Source organism: Temnothorax nylanderi, unplaced genomic scaffold, assembly GCF_030848795.1.
Source record: "Temnothorax nylanderi isolate EJ_2023f unplaced genomic scaffold, tnyl_v1.0 TNYL_tig0029_pilon, whole genome shotgun sequence".
Taxonomy (NCBI): domain Eukaryota; kingdom Metazoa; phylum Arthropoda; class Insecta; order Hymenoptera; family Formicidae; genus Temnothorax; species Temnothorax nylanderi.
Genome location: NW_027249091.1, coordinates 783,100 through 801,199, shown reverse-complemented (window position 1 = coordinate 801,199; position 18,100 = coordinate 783,100). Strand labels below are relative to the sequence as shown.

The 18,100-nt window shown below is 35.8% G+C and overlaps 1 protein-coding gene across 1 annotated transcript; it reads left to right on the top strand.

Annotated features, from left to right (window-relative positions):
• The first annotated feature begins 1,499 nt into the window (after window positions 1-1,499).
• On the top strand, window positions 1,500-7,956 carry LOC139770350 (uncharacterized). The gene is made up of 8 exons (XM_071702253.1): window positions 1,500-1,804; window positions 2,456-2,577; window positions 2,689-2,837; window positions 3,346-3,559; window positions 4,247-4,352; window positions 4,749-5,373; window positions 5,573-5,686; window positions 7,290-7,956. Exons 3-6 carry the CDS (start codon window positions 2,792-2,794, stop codon window positions 5,289-5,291), a joined length of 909 nt encoding a protein of 302 aa, XP_071558354.1. The 5' UTR covers window positions 1,500-1,804; window positions 2,456-2,577; window positions 2,689-2,791; the 3' UTR covers window positions 5,292-5,373; window positions 5,573-5,686; window positions 7,290-7,956.
• Window positions 7,957-18,100: the final 10,144 nt, after the last annotated feature.

The window sequence follows — 18,100 nt, the reverse complement described above, 5'->3', positions numbered from 1 at the left end:
ATAACTATGTATATTAATTCCATGCAGTTATTGCAATATACTGATTATGACTGAGTAAATCATAAAAATATTATTCATCCGATTAAGTTTCCTAAAAGAGAAAAGTAAGCAATATCCCCCACTACAATGCAATCACTACGGACCAACGTCTTCGTATTTTTAATTTGCAGTAAGATATTTTGTAACGCTACATACGAAAAAAATAAGGCTATATCTAATTGTATAATAGAGATAATAAATAAAGATGTAAGCTCACACATGCATATCAGAATTGAATAGAATCTACCTACTGGTGTAGGAAAATATAACATAGAATTAATTGTTGTTAATTAAAAATTGATATTTAATAAGAATATAATAATCAGAGTATAAAGTGTTACGCGTATCAGCGTATATTCACCTGGATATTTGTGTATTATAAAATAATTATTCACAAATTAGTAAATTATATCAAGTATATCAGATATACATGCATAACCAGTAATATTTTTATTGATTATATGCACACCTGATATACTAACTACGTAATGGATTCTTTCGAGAAAATTAATATATCGTCGATTCTCTTCATATCCAAACATTTAATTATCGTCAAGTGTACATTCCTCTTCGTTACTTATGCAACTCGCGAGCTTTAAATGTATCGCACCTATACTCACGTATAGATCTTTTAATCTTTTCGTTCTGAGACAAATCTAGCGCAAATTTATTAAACGTATTTGATATTTTTTTCTCACACGCGTAACTTTTATTCCCGATGAAATTTACATTTATCGTTAACAAGTCATTATATATTATTGTATTTTATTAATTTTATTTAACTGATAGGGCAACGTACAATTAAATTAAGACTTCGAAAATAAAGTAATGAATTTGCATATTAAAGAGAACACACATTAAAATAGATATGCTAAAACTCAAACGGTTGCGAAAGATATTTGTGCATTTAATATTTCTTATTGCAGTTTTTCTAAGATAAAATTTAGCAAGTAATTCCTTGTTACAGTTTTTTCTCCAATATAAAAACAAAACCTATATATAGTCCAGAAAGCTCGCGTAGAGATACTACCGTTGACTACCGACTAAAATTCGGTGTACGAATACATTCCTTAATCTTTAAAAAATTTAGATGATAAGAAAATATATATATTCTTAAAAAGTAACTTAATATAATTCTGCGATTCGGAAAAAAAAGAAGCGAGACAGCAGATTGATAATTTTATAGGGTATTCTGATAGTAAAACTTATTTGAATGGCCAATAAATATATTTTTAAATTTTTATTTATAAAATTTTCCTTAGATGTGATCTAAGTGAGAAAGCATATAATAGGTCTTTGTAAATCTCTTTTCAGTACGGAAGGTTTTTTCTCCTAGATATTTTCCAATAAATTTGAAAAGAAAGCCAGTCGATTACTTATAGTTTAAATTGTTGGCGAACGAAAATTTCCACTAATGTTGAGAAGAAATTCAGACTGAGAATACACATATACATACGAATGCGCATACACACATATATACGTACACACGCACATATACATATATATTATACTGATCAAAACAAGGCGAATTCCTATGTAGAAAGAGAGCATGAGCAATTCCTATGTATTCCTTTCAGAGAACATGCGTGACATGGCGATATGATCGCGAAAGCTAAATAATAAACAGTTTGATACAGAATTCAAGAACACTCAAGTAAACGGGCCAAATAATGCTAAAGACATGCGTGACTTTTACAAATTCGTCAGTAATCGTTATCGTGTTTTATACTAAGGACGTACATGAAACACACTGCTGTTTTATTTGGTAAATAATATTGTCTTATTTGCAATTAATTTTTATATCTTATTAAATAAATAATATACTAGTTATCATATCAAGCTTTTCTTTAGTGCTACGCTGTTGTTTGTTATAAATTAAAGTGCAATTAAATCACTAGCACATAGACGTCGCAACATATTCAACTGAATTTTCATAAAACTATGTTGTCTTACCTTATCGAAATTAGTGTAATCTCATCAGTTATACATTATTCTTTACATATTATTTTATATTTTGTAATAATTTATTGTTGCGTTATCATATGCTAACGATTTGTCAAACTTGTACGATAAAATCAGCAATAGAATTAATTATTTTAAGTAGGGAATATAATTTTGTGATCTCTCAATTAAATCAATATTAATTAATAGTTAATTATGTTGTAAGCATTTATAATAGCGAATGCCACGTTAATCATACTACTTAATTTATTTCATACTATATATATTAATTATATAAGATACTTCAAAAAGATATACTTATCTCTGCAGTGTACGTTAAGCGAAATTCAAAGTTCTTTTAGTTTTCGTAATCTCGTCAAATAACTATAAATGTAAACATCTCTCATTTCGTGCAACTGTATTGTGATTATTAAGTTTCTATTTTTCTAATATTATGTTATTTCCATAATTACAGATTTTAATTATAGTTACAGCAGAGAATTTATTCTATATAAGTACATGACACATACCAGCAGGTGCTCTTCCTTCAAAAATTATATCTTGTTCAAACTTCTTTAAAATTTATCTCTGTTTCAAGTAAGATATAAACTGTCGGACAATATATTGTTGTATTCTCCACTGTTCAAATATTTAAAATAAATAGATCCTATTGAGTTTTAATTTCATTATTTTCATTATTAATTTCAGATAATATGCCATACGGCAAAATATTAATTAGTCAATACGTGAACCAAGAGAATTGATTTTTGCATTAAGTGTGACTGAAAAAAAGACTTGAACGTTTTACATAATGACGCTATCATTACGGACTATTGTCTTCATTATTTTAATTTCCGGTAAAGTAATTTATATTGCTATAGTAAAAAAGAATAATATTTTATTTGTTTATCATTCTTTTTAATCATATAAATTTCAAATGTGACAAGTAATACCTATTATATTTTCAAACAATAAATAAAGTTATAAGAGGATATACGTACATAAAACAATAATGTAATATATTGATATCTAATTGATATGTAGTACTAAAATTTAGTATAACTTGAAACATCTTTTAATAAGAAGAAGCATATTTAATATCATAAAATTAGTATTGAAAATTATATATAAAACTAATACAGAGTAATAAAAAATGTTTATTAGAAAAAAATTGATATAACTTTAAAAATTGATATAAAAAAATTAATAGCAACTTTATTCTGAATCAATAAATAAATTTATTCATAATAAAATTTTGTATTTAATAAAATTAATTTCTTTAATAAGTAATAAATAGTTATTATAAAGAAAATTAATCTATTAATAATAGATATAATTATTTACTATTTGCAATTATTCTTCTAGATGCTGTAACCAAAAATGTGATAGCATTCTTGACGAATGCTACAGATAAAGAAAACAATACAAAAGAGTACGATACAAATCCAAATACTACACATATAAATTATACAGAATTGAACATCTTGAAATGGCCCCAGTATTTTTGGTTTACTATTGGTTTTGGAACTGGTGTACTCATAATGTTAATTATAAATGCCAAATTATATTGTCAAGTCTGGTAAATAGAATTTTCTTACAATAAGTTCTTATAATTTGTATAATTGATTAATTTATATCTACTATAATTAGTTCATAATAATGTACAAATTTATTAAAAGAAAAAGTAAAAAATAAAAATATGAAACAAAATAATTATAAATTTTTGCTCTAAAAATTTTAGAAATATGCATCAAATTTTTACGTTAATATACGTTTTTTATGTATAAATTAATGCTAGAAATATCTTAAACATGTTATTTTATGTTACTTTTTTTATATAATTTGATTTCTTTTATCATTATGTGTATAGAAATATTAAAATAATTATGAAAAACAATAGTTGCGAGATATTTTATATTTGATTCTAAAATATTTTGATATAAAACATAAAATATCACTTAAAATATTTTCCATAATCATATTTTAACACTTTCTGCACAGAATAATAAAGTTAACCGATTGATGTGAATAAAACGCATATATGATTATAGTTAAAAAAGGATGTAATTAAAAATTACGAATTTCTGAAAAATCTTTCTTATTTCATCATTTGTTTAAAATAAATGATAAAATCATGAACAGTCACATGAACAATTACATTAAAAGTCTTTTTCAACTTATTACATACTATTTTGATGATTTCTTTGCTACTTTGTTATTAGATCTTTCTTCTTAATATATATAAATAAATATTTAATTTAATTAGGTGTCCTAATAATCGCATCTTCAGGATCCTTCGACGACGTTTCGTCATTTGGTATAATCGGTGTTTTTCCATTAATATATATTCTGTCTCGGCAGAACAAATTGTTGTAAGTAAATTTACAATGTAGTGCATAAAGTATAATATTAATTAGAAGGATTTCAATCAGTACATTCATATAGTTTACTACTTTTCTATATGTGTAATTTTTATATTATGAGATTTTTATTATGCTTTAGTTGTGTTACCGGAACTTTATTTTAATTTTCTTTATATCATACCATTGGAAAAGATCCGAAGAAAATGCCAAAACATTTGGCGTCGCAGAATATTTTTATATAAATTGTTAAATTATTATAATTTATATGTATACAATAGTATCTATACGAATTTTAATTCGGCTTCTCTAAAAGCTTACTATTTCTATTTGATATCGTAACTTTCCTTGCTTTTTCTAAATATTACGCATTAATTGTTATTATTAATAATCAATCTCTTGTTGCAGATGTCTAGATCAGAATGCACGTCGTCAGCTGCACAATTGGAACAACGCACGTCGTCTGCCGCAACACAATCTACATCGTTTGTCTCACAATTGCGCCAATCTACGTCCACCTTACAATTGCCCCGATCTACGTCGTCTGCCTCAAAACTGCCCCAATCTACGTCGCTTGATTCACAATTGCCCCAAATTACGTCATTTGCCTCAAAATTGCCACAATCTCAGTCGCTTGACTCAAAATTACCAGCACGATCCATCAGGTTGCCTGTTTCACAATTGCCAGCACCCACGTCGACTGTCCGGCAATTGCCAGGACCCACGCCTCTCTCGAAATTGCCACAAGCTTCGTTGCCTGTCTCACAATTTGAGTCGTATAAGTTACTAAAATTGGAACGATACATGAAACGGCATTCGCCTTATTCCTCAACATTTTCACGATCTGTGCCGCTTATGTCAGAATTGCTCCAATCTCAGTCGCCTAACACACAATTGCGATTCATCAAATCTATGTCGTCTGTCACAAATCAGTCACAATCTTCACAATAATCACAACCGTTAAAAGTCTCACAGCAATCGCACATGCCACAGCAACAAGCACCATCAATTCCAGTTTCAAATCAATTGCAAGGTCTCCAATTACAAGTTTAATTTTTGGACGTAAACTGCTATTAAGATGCACTAATATCTGCATATTGACTTTAGAATTAATGCTTCCATTATTATTATCTTATATTATAAAGCTTTCTAATTTTCCTTATTTTTTATAATTATTAGTTATGCAAAAATTGTTATTATTGTTAATTAATATTTTATTCCAATTTCCACAGTTATGGCCCAACCTATACAACTACCCCGGTTACCGCACAAATCACAACCATACCTGCCATAATGATTGCCAAATCAACTGCGGTCACAACAACTGGATCGACGACTTCTAACATGTTAGTACCAAGTTCAATTTCTAAACTATGCTATTACTGAAACGCATTAATATTAATATTGGTTTTAAGACTAATCTTTTTATTAGCAACCAGTATAAAGTTAGCCCACCAGCATAAAAAAAATAACTTTCTACAACTTACTCAATTGCTCATCGTTTGCACATAAATGTATATTTCGAATTTTTGTTTGCATATTTCTAGTACAAACGTTATTAACTCCTTGACTGCTACACCACTTTCCTCAAATAGTCCTAAAATGCCAAAAATAAAAGATTCTCGAAAATTAATACAATAAAAGTTTAAATAGAGAGTTTTTGATGGTGCTGATGACCAATTTCAAGCTAAATTAAAAGAATTTTTGTCATAAACCTAAAATGGCAACTAATTTTAACTAAAATTTGATGTTGTGTATGCAATAAATGTAGAAATTTTTTAAACTATCTAAATATTTTATTTGAATAATATAAAAACATATATAAATATATACATTATTCTATATTGAGATTATAATGCTAAACTCATCAAAAATTATCAAATTAGGAATTTAGCTTCTGCTCAATTCAATTAAATTATTTTAACTTGATCTATTATGTTATCTTATAAATTTTTGTAATATGAGTTTAAAATCATGTTCAGCACATTCAAAAACTCCTAAATATACCTTGTTTCAGTCATTAATTCATTGTAAAACTTTAATGAAACAAAATATTTCATAAACATATTCGAAAATTTTAATTTTTCTGAAGCAACATTATGCAAATCGGATTCAAAAATCGTGTTTAGCACACCCAAACACCTCTAGTTACACTTTGTTTCAGTGATAAAATTACTTAGCGACTCTAATATAACAAAATATTTCATGACAAAAAATGCATTTTTGCGGCAATGAACCACCAACGCTAAGTCCAAAATGACGAGAATTCTTGGCAGTCACGCGGTTAACAAAAGAATTTTGGGGACTTACATTAGTTCCCCATCTACGAGAAAATTGGATTAAAATAGTTTTCGATAAATTTTGCATATTTTCAATAAAAAATAATTATAAACAAATAAAGTTTGGCAAACGGTCAATTCTAGTAGCTAGAGCCCGGAATATGATCCTAACAGTATTAAATCAGTATTAATCGACAAACTCTTGTTTGCACATTCACATACTTTTCGAATCTTCGTTTACATAGCTATAACTAGATTGATTGTTCGCCAAATTCTATTTGTTTATAACTGTATTATTAAGAATGTGCAAACAAAGAATTAAATTATATGTGAATGTTTAAACGAAAATTTACCGATTAGGACTATCTCAATACAAATTTCTCGTAGTAGGCAGGTTATTGTAAAATTGCCTTCCCCTAAAAATTTTTTTGTTAATAACGTTTGCAGTATTGTACTAGAAGTACAAACAAAAATTCGAAATGTGCATAGTGCATACATGTACATACAAATGATGAGCAAATGATGAGTTATAAAAGTTATTTAATGTTGGGAACTAACTTTACATTATTAACATTTTATATCATATAAGGCTTTCTAATCTTTTTTATTCTTTTTATCACAGTATTAGTTATAAAATTTATTAATACTATTAATAATTTTCTTTTTATAGTAATCCTGAAGATTATATAAATCCGCTGTTTAAATATTGATAATACGCTGATCATACGTTATATTGTCGTATATGACAAATTTTAAGGACTCACTAATTTGTGATATTACTGTGACGATGGATTGTTAAACGAGTTTTAATTCCTGATGAAGATTATATAAATCCGCTGTTTAAATGTTAATAATACGCTAATCATACGTTATATTGTCGGCGTATATGACAAATCCTAAGGACTCACTAATTTGTGATATTACTGTGATGATGGATTGTTAAACGAGTTTTAATTCCTGAAAATGTTGCCCGTTATGCAACTTGTTTATAAAATGTAGTATTTGTAGTATTAAAACGTATAATAATGACAAATTATTGGAGATATTGGAAATTTATAATGTCAATTAACTTTGTATTAACATATAATTAATATATAATTAATTTAATTTTAATTTATATATTAATATTTATTAATTATATAAATAAATAAATAAATATACAAAATATATTTTAATAATCAAAATAAAATAATTTTGATGACAAAAATGTAATTCTAATTAAAATTCCAATTTTCTCGTAGTTGGGGAACTAATGTAAATATAATCGTTTCTATTTGTACTCTTGCGGAAGACTATTACATGTCCATAAATTTCATATTACGCATTATTAAACATTATTTTTATACTTTTTATTTTTACCCAATTATCCACGATTTCCGCGCACATGTTACATCGACATAGAACCTCTTTATGGCCAGGTACGATGTTATTTGCGTGACAAGGCTAACGAGTTGTCTCCGATCCTTCGCGCTATTGCTCTTTATTACGATTGGCCTCTACGCCTTTCGCCAACGATCGCGGGAATTCTATCGCGAGCCGTTTCCGTATTCTGGACCACCGGGCGAGGGGATTATCTCGGAATAGCACCGGTCGCTGCTTATAACCGCCTCGCGAGCGGGATCGGCTCGTGCGCGCGGTCGGCTTTGACAACGGTAAGAATCGCCGTCGGTCTGCGATAACACAAAGGAGTGCGCGATATCTCGCCATGGTGGGATCGAAATGTAGTTTATTCTCTTTCTCTCTCTCTCTCTCTCTCTCTCTTCGACGAATCTCGGATTCAGTTCAAAGAATATGCCCCGATCCGCTTCGGGCGATTCCGGATAATGTAAGATCGGATATCGTACAAGCTAATGGAACAAGACGACGATTCAAAGCGTCGAACCAGCTGATTAGACACTTGCGGTCTTGCCCTGGAAACGGAATATAGTAAACTGCGCTTAAACGTTTTCCAATCTTTCGTTGACCGTGTTAAACGTTTACTTTTCATCGCCAGATCATTTCCCGTACAGATCTTCTCTTTTTCTTTTATATTTGTAACTCGATCTCAATATGTTACTACAAGCAATGTCATGATCATGCAACTTCAACGAGATATTTTCTTCGAATACGCGATTATAATTTTTTTTCATTCTTCCAGTACTGCAAATTTCGACAGATCTACATTCCTCGCGCAACTTTTTGTCTTATATAGTATATATAAAAATAAAGATTGAAAGATGCGAGATCAAGTGCGTGGATTTCTGATTTCTCGTAGGACAAAAAACTGCAATCTTCTTTGCTTTCCTGACGCGACTGAGATGAGAAATAAATTATGTTTATCTTCCTGAATAAGAATAAAAAAAATAAATACTAGTGGTGTATTAATTCTTATTTACGAAACATGTAAAATTCGTTCTAGCGTATGTACGGGGATACCATTTCTGCCGTAGGCCGACTGGACGATGGTCGGAGCGAAGGCGCATGTACGACGGGTTCATCGACAATTTTATACCCGGTGGTTCATGTGAGGCCAAAGGCTAGCGAGTTATTAGCAGAAAATTACCGAGCGCTCGCGGTCTATTACGCGATACACGCCGAAGTGTCGCGCTTCGTCTCGGGGCCGTGAGAGAGTGATGCTTCGGGTATCCCGTGCCGTGCCGCGGCCAGGAGCACAAGAACATAGCCCGTTTTCCAGCCACAACCATCAATCGACGCGGGATCCGATCGTCCAGCATCGAATGTCGATGTCAGTCATTATCGCGACCGACCGATGACGACAACGCGACGTCGAATGGACACTGCGGCTAGTCCGGTCAATGTTTTCTTCCCTTACGCGCGCTTAGATATCTTTCGAGAATCTGAAATTCTGCGATTACAAAAAAAGAGAGAAAATTTTTCAAACAAAAGGTCTCGAGCAACCTTATCTTCTTTTACTCTTAAAACTCATTGTTTTTAAAATGCAAATGCAAACTTACGGAAACTAAAGCGCTCGATGTGTTTGTCGTTCAAATGTAACGCGTGTTGTCGTGCGACGCGGCTGTTAAATCGTCGACCTGTTCGCGCGCGTACATCACCGGAAAGTATTCCCCGTCGCGGAATACCTTCTCGAGTATCCTCTTTTCCCGCCGGGGGAAATCGTCGACCGGTGGAATCTCGTTCACTGACATTCCGGTCCCGTATGTGTGCAGCCACGCACGGCATTTCGCGCATACCGCTCGTGGTATAAACTGCGCTGCTAGAAACCACCCTTTTATTTTTCTTCTCTCTCCCTCTCTCTCCCTCTCTCTCTCTCTCTCTGTCTGTCTTTTTCTCCCTGTTTTTCTTTAATTCGAATGCAAATTGCACGGTCAGTTGAAGCAGTGACTTCACCGGACTTGCGGTTTAGGACAGTCACGCTACGCGACGATCCGATCTATTACTTTCAATGTCTCTCTTCCGCGTACGTCATAAATTCGTTTTTATCACAATACAACGTAATACTGACCGTCCGATCCCAAGCGCCGCGTAAATCATTATCGCAAAGGCCACCTCTGTCCACCTTATATCGTGGACTGTCCAAACAGTAAAAAGAGATTTCTAAACGCGCATGACTTATCAACATTTTTTTCATGTGTGCACCTTATTTATCATTGTATCTATATGATTGAAACATAAGATATAATAATTATACGAATAATTTCGTGGAGCAAAGATTATCGCAAAAAAGTTTTCATCAAAAAAACTGATTCAGTCATAATTATAATTGTTAAAACCAAAATGTTATTTCTTTTACAAAAAAATGTACAAGCTATAAATTCAAGCAAAGTCTATTAATTAATACACAGATGTTTATCTTTTTCATTACTACAACTTTTGCAACTATTTTAAATTGAAAATCTGTTAAAATTCAAGAAATTGAGTAAATCTTCTTTTATTCATATAGTTAAGACTTTGACTCATACAAGGATAGAAAATCGTTAATTCTTTAACGGAGTTATTGATTTAATTTTTTAGGTAAAATATGAAATATAAAAATAATGTCTCATTATTATCGTTCTTGCTTTCGAGAACGGATCTGACATTGGAGAATGAATGGAGCAACTATGTCCTCGTATCAAGACACGAAGGAAAAACCATGTAATCTTATTGTACCTACTGATAAGTTAGCGCGAAAGTATATCCGCGCGATAAATCGACGTCGAGACGTAATTTCTGGCGCGACGCAGGTATCTCTTGGAAGAAAGTAGAAAATTATAACTCATCCGGATGCTCGGAGAGAGGAATCTCTGTTTCGCACGGCACTAATAAAAGTTTTTCCTGTTTTCTTCTCCCTTCCGTTTACTAATCGCTGAATTGATACTGGTTTCGAAGTTGCGTACGGCAATCGCGAGAATCACTAAAGATGGTCCTTATCACCGTTGCCGAAAAATCGCTCATTTAATCACGATCATCAATCGTGTCTTTATCGTAGGAATTGCGTCTGGAGACACGCCATTCGATATCAACGCATAGTCCAATGTCCTCTTTCGCCTCTCTCGCGGTTGGTTGCATTCGTGGTATGTGCAAATGCTTAGCGATGTCACGAGGAGTAACTTCGTTAGGTCTCGCCGGCATCCGCGGTGAATTTTTCTTCGATAAGATCGTGCAAGCCGATTAGCTGCGGAGAACGCGATCGAACACCTGTAACGAACGCGGCTCGGTCGCGCGTTCCTCGGTGTCTGGCCGAGTCATGCCGATTCTCCGGTTGGATTCTGCAATGCCGGTTGGCCCCGGTGCGTTCGATCCTGCCGCGTCATAGACGTTAAACGACAGAGGATAGCGATTTCAATATGCGAGGGCTTCTAACAAGTACCCGATAGCTCGATAATCTTCTATGCGAAACAAATGGCCGTTCGCGAAAAAAGCACCGATAAATCGGCGCATCTAAATAAACAATTACGCGCCATCGCGGACTGTCGGAAACGGTCAGATCCCATCGTGTATCTCGCGATCGCGGAACGCTTTCGCAAGCGCGATCGCGACTCGTCGCGTCTCGGCGACTCGCCGACGACGATTTCGCAAACGCCGCGCAGCGGGGGAATAATAAAGCGTCTCCGCCGACGATCGAGTCACGCGAGTACGCGGAAAAGTTAGCGCGCGGAAAACGCGACCACCCGCGGCGCGTTCGACCGCGCGAGTAGGCGTCGCTCCGCTCCATGCCATGCCGACTGCCAGCACATGCTCGAACGAGAGGCTACGGTGTGGGAGAGCCGACGACGGTGCATCCGCCGACGCTCTCAGAAGCAACACTTTCTCTCTCATCCAATCCTGAGGACACCCGTCGACCCAATTCGCGGAGCGCATTGCGTCGCGCTCACCGTCCAGATGTCCGTGATTAGGAAAGTCGCACGGATGGCTCTCGATTTTCGCAATGACGAGATTTGCAGAGGAGACGCTCGTTGAAAAAGAGCGACGGCGGTATTTCTATTTACCCTTCTCCACGAATTTCTATCTGTATAAACGTTTATTTTAAAATCCTTTATTTGTGAAAATGTATTACTTATCTTTCATTTAAATCAAGCGCCGCTATTCTTTTAAAGCCGAGAGGTATCAAAGTAACTGCTTGAAAATATAACATTAAAATAATATGGTTATCTTGCAAATTACATTTCATATTTAATGCAGATTTAAAGGGATATAATATTTAGAGGAAATGTAGATGCAGCGGAGAATGAAGGATGTCACTCTTGATGCGCTCGCGAACATGTTGGTATCGAGAGCGCATATGTGACTAATTAATCCGGTTAAACTGATGGGAGGCATTTTATCCGGTCGTTTACGCGGGTCGCCACCGACGACGTGGCGAGAAATTACTGCGAAATGATAGGTTCCCACGGATTCCTTCGTGCGGCAACCTACGTAAACCACTTCTCGATCACGTTATAATTCGTTCTACTGCCTTTGAGAAGTCGTATAATTAATGACAAACACACGCTCGATTATTACTCCAACGTCTCACATAATGTCTACCTTATCACGGCGCATTATCGCTCACATCAAATATCAAAGCAAAATAACACGCTACATTACATGCCGCTCGCTGTTAAACGCGCGTCGCAAACCGACTCAAATTTGAACTGTATGTTGCACGTAGCACCAAGTATGATTTATACACATTTTGCGTTTAATCCTTAACTATCGTGATTAAATTTGCGCAACTTATCTGCGGCGTGGTCGATTAGATTCGAGTGGTGAACACCAGATCGAAAAGAGAACAGTATTAACTCCGTTTTGAATTTTCTTAGCGTTTTACTCGTAAATCAGTTGCGTTGAAAGAGCAAATTTTGACATTGGATACATAAAATATTGCGTGGCGAGCGACACGAGGTACATAAGCGCGCCAGCCGAACGGTACGAAGCGATCGCTTTGCCCTCGCCGAGAAGAAATGAGAAAGTTTGATATGCATGTTAATTACCGTTAAAGCACGTGTACATGAGCCGAGGAAGATCGCGAGCACATGTACACAAGCCGAGGAAGATCTCGCGAGCACGTGCACACACCGACCGACTAACCGACCGATCTGTCAGTACGCCTCTGCCACGATAATTTATCGGTCTGCCTACGTAAGTTGGGATTCCATTAGTAGCTTATTAATAGCGAGTCCGCTTCAAATAAGCACGTGAGCACGGGTTATGCCGATCGGGCGACGCATCGATCATGCATGCGTGCTCTCTCCAAGTGACGTATTTATATGTGGATATTCCGAAATGTCCATCTTTCGCGAATCGGTACGTTATTTCGCAACGCGCTGTTACGAAGAACCTGTGCTCTCATTAAGATGAATTCATTTACGAATTAACTGTGCTCTCATTAAGATGAATTCATTTACGAATTAACTGTTACAACGACATCGCCGAGAAAATGAAGGAGCAAAAGAGATAGAGAAGAAGAAGGAAAGAACACTCCCATCGCTGCGAATTAAATTAATCGTCGCGGATATTGCTCGGAATTAATCGGCAAGATCAAGCTGAGATGGCATTCTGGTGCATTCGCGCAATGGGATTAGATTCCTCGGGCGCATCACACCGATACCGCTCCGTATTCTGCGCTCCTTCTGCGCGATCGGAACTTCGACAATTACGTCTACATTCTAAAATTGGAGAACAGCAATACTATTCGCTACATTGGAAAACGAAGAATGAACAAACAAAGTTTCGTTTCTAAAGATAGATAATACTCTTTGTCATTTTTGTCTTTATTGTAAGACATTATGTTTTTTTTTATCAGTAAGATATTATATTTTTATAATGCAAATTTATTCCTTTTTTTTTTCAATCAAAGCTATTCATCATCCAAAAAAACGCGTAAAACATTCTCAAGTCGTTATTGTTGCAAGAAAAAGATTTATTAATATATCGAAAAGAAACCATTTACACTGCGCCGTAGTTTGCACATTGATGCAATACAAAATACCTTCGATCAAAAAAATCAAAATTGCCATAATCTCAAACAATATTAGAATCAGAATCGAAATTCTTTCGAAATTCTACTTTTCAATCCCCGCAGTGCGTGAAACAAAGTAACTCAGTGTTATGGTACCGTATTGATTAATCGGCAGTGCGACGCGACCCGGAAGCCGCTTCTTCGACATCAAACGGCAACCGCTGATGATAGAAAAGAGAAGAAAACGATTAGAGAAAGATCCCGTCGTGAAAATGAGCAATGTTATGAGCAATGTTCTGCTTACGAAGTTGATTTATATGAAAAGAAAGTGAGCGCGCGATGTTCGGCGATCGATGGACGACAACAAGGAGACGCGCCGTCGAATCTGACATCCTAGCGCATGAAAATAGAAAAGAAAGCTGCCGCAAAACTACGCGGTGAACGTTTTACGCGAAGTATTCACGAGATTAAGCTAATTAACTTCTTCTTAACGCGAGCCTATTTTTTCCAGAGCTTCATGCCATCCTTGGGTTTTTTCTCTGTTGGCTGATTAGCGAAGCTTAAGCTTTGATGTTCACGATTGGAAAGATGCTTCCGTAGATTAGCGTCGTCGCGCGGCAATAATCCCGGCAAATCGATGACGGCGACACCTTCACCTTTTTCGCGTCCAATGCTTTAGATGCCATCGTGACGCGACCGAGTATCGCGCGAAGCCACTCCTCTACGTAAATCGCACGATAAATCGAACCACGATGACGCCGTGTTATCGCCGGAACTCCGCGGCAATCCGTAATAAATTATGCGACCTGCTGCTCGCCAATATCTCCGAGATCGTAAGTAGTAGAGATGGTTAGCCTTCGGTCCGTAAAATCAATCTAGGAAACCGGCACGCTGTTCATTCGGCTTTGAAAAACACTCGATTTATGATCATAGTCGGATTGGTGATTGCACATTTTACAGTTGTGTTTGAGAAATTCTGCAGGAAAGTAAACGTAAAAAGATTTAAACTTAGATTTAAACTGCGATACGATAATTCGCGGCCATATAGAACTGGCCCGAGACTAAGTGGCTAGTTAAAGATAATCAGTATCGTCTATCTGGTTATTAATTGGACGCGCGACGACGACGGTTATGAGGCGCGGTTCGGCTTGATAAAACAAGCAATACGGGAGAATACCGCGGACACCGACAGTCGCACCTAATCGCGGAAATGGTTGGACTTTTCAGCGCGTACGAAAGGTGCGCGAAGAGAAGAAAGTTAGAATTATAGTTTACCTATGGTTTAGCGTGCAAACTCCATTAGTATATGCACAGCAAGCAGAATGAATCTATAAAATAATCTTGAACATATTTAGCTTTCAATGCTGAATTGCATAAGTGAAATATTTCAAAAATCACGCTCTCTTTCTCTTTCTTTTTAATATACCTTCTCTTACAACTTATGAATGTTGAACATAAATAACTATTAGACAAAAATGACATAAGTAAGTAAATACAAATTGTAAAATAGTCAAGACATAAAATAATAAAGAATTGCAATTATTCATTAGATTATGTTGCTCTTATTACAAGGAATCGTGATTTTAAATCGAATCTTCCATTCCAATGCTGAGTCAACACTATAAATAGCAAACGCATATCTTTTTAAATTCAATAATAATACGTTAAAAATACACTGACTAGGAAGTGCATAAAAATACAGATAATGCTACGTATGTGTGCGCGTGTGTGTTTCGAACATAATAACTTCATATAAGAATAATCTGCGTCGAAGTCAAAGCCGTCGGGATGGCTTAAAAATCGCAGAGAATACGCGCCGTGAAATAACCTAACGACTCCAGGGCCCGCCGCGATGAATGGTGCCCCATGAGGGTCATATTTATCCATCGACGAGCGCACGGCGGAACTCTGAAATTGCCTTGTTCTCGTGGTACAAACAGCCGCACGCGAGTACGACTCCAGACTCTCTCTCCCTTTCATGACAGCGACTGTTGCATCTATATAGACTAGGAAGCGCACTATATATATATTGTTGACACTATTACTCTATTCTGTTATTACTAATACTTTTCTTAAAAAATGATATTAATGGTATATTAATATAACATATAGAATAATACTAAAAATGCACATACTGCAATATACATTATTATAATACCATGCGGAAGAACACGATATATTATCTGAATATATAGTATTGTACCATAACAAAGAATATTTCTCGAGAGAGAGGGAATTGCGAGCCGCGAGAGAAATCGGACTCCGAAAAATCAGTCTATAATTTAAGTTTCTTCGCATGATCAATAGTGCGCACGATTTAAATTAAAAGGACGCGATTGTGAGATAGGCTCGTTTTGATTCGATCCTTTGATGATCACACATCCGTCGACATCCGAGCGAAAAGCGTAGCATTACATACCAGCTGGCCAATTATAGACGACACAGTGTTTCGAAATCAACGCCAGTTTGTAATTGTCATAATGAGGACGATATTGTTGCCGCGCGTCAATTACCCGACGAAAATGTGGTGGCGACCGACGACTATAAATACGGCAGCTTTCGCGAGTCGAGGTGTAATTGCCGGCTGTCATGTATCGTCGATTGTGGCGTATATCGAGTATCCGTATATCCAGAGTCTCTCGTGGCGCAGCCTGGTCCTCTTGTTCCCCGATATTTCCCAACCATCGGAATTACAACGGTGATTCTGAGACGGCTGAATCGCGATCGTCGTGATTGGTTTGCTCATAAGAGCCGCGAGTTATCTTTCAAGAACCTCGTGTCATTTATCATTGTCTTGATCCGAACGTTTTTCGAAAGAACTGCCCGTGTCGATTTTTGGAGCAGATTTACGAATGCTCTATACATATATCACCATATCAAGCAAAACTATTTATTCGAGGATATATTTGCTAAGAAAACTATATTAGGTACATTAAGCAATATTTCAATATGTAGAGGAAAGTGCCCTATTATGAGACAGGATCCTAATATGAGATATGTTAAGCTAAAAGGCCCTATATAGGCCCTATCTGTTGATCCCACCATGAAAAAACCCCGCCATCTCATATTAGGATCCTATCTCATAATAGGGCACTTTCCTCTATAAATTACGTTTATATTACTTAGCTCTTACTGACGCCGAAATTATCTGATTGGAAACGAAATACGAGTATCAAAATATATGTACTATCGAATACCAATCATGTGGATCGTGGGCAGGAATAAGACTCGCTGAAAACGATAACGACGGGCGCAAATCCGCGATGACCCGAACGAAACGTAGGTAAGTACATTACATATCCGCCGATCTGCTCCTCGGCTCGTATCGCCACACCGTATCGCCGTACGCGAGATTAATAGGGAATAAGCGGTGGATTCGCCGGCACTCTCGAGTTTGTAATCACGGCATATCTGTCGGTGCACGAGCGCGGCGATGCTCGCGAGCGAGTAAACGAGCGACCAGCCGACCGACCCCCGCGATTTCCGCACGCGAACTACGCGGCCCCGAAGCGACAACAGTTGCGGATCCCCGTACTTCGGGATAGATTAACGCCTACTACTGTACGTAAGTACTTTAGCTGATCGATAAAATCGGAGCAGCATAGAAAAATTTATTTATGTTAATAATAGATTGGGCATAGATTCAAAAGGGATACACTATTTAATATGTAGTTAATTACAACATTGTTTTGTAAATTTAGGTTGGAAGATTTAACTAAATAAAAATGCTGTGAAAATTTGAAGAATGCCGGAAAGTGTCGAGGAGAATCAACTTTAGCTATTGAACACAAAATACTATAATTCTATTTATTTTAAATTTAAAGAAAGAAATCAACAATCTCTTTAAATTTGTTTTTCGATAGCTTAACAGCTTTAACGCATTACGATTCACAAATACAGCACCTATTTTTCATGGATTACTCTGAGAGGCAGTTGCTTTCAGAGCAGCAATTGCACAGAGTATGGTAACCGAAACCCTGTTACGCGTGCATCGAGCCGTGATATAAACGCAATTAGTCCTGACACGGAGATCAGACGACGTCATATCGGGGCTACTTCTGCGGATGATCCGAGCGCGGCCGCGTATTCGTCGAATTGCC

Excerpts from the sequence above, each read along its gene's own strand:
- LOC139770350 (XM_071702253.1), top strand. The coding sequence starts at position 2,792 with ATGACGCTATCATTACGGACTATTGTCTTCATTATTTTAATTTCCG. Across the intron at positions 3,560-4,246 it reads AAATTATATTGTCAAGTCTG|GTGTCCTAATAATCGCATCT; the intron begins GTAAATAGAATT and ends TAATTTAATTAG. Across the intron at positions 4,353-4,748 it reads TCTCGGCAGAACAAATTGTT|ATGTCTAGATCAGAATGCAC; the intron begins GTAAGTAAATTT and ends CTCTTGTTGCAG.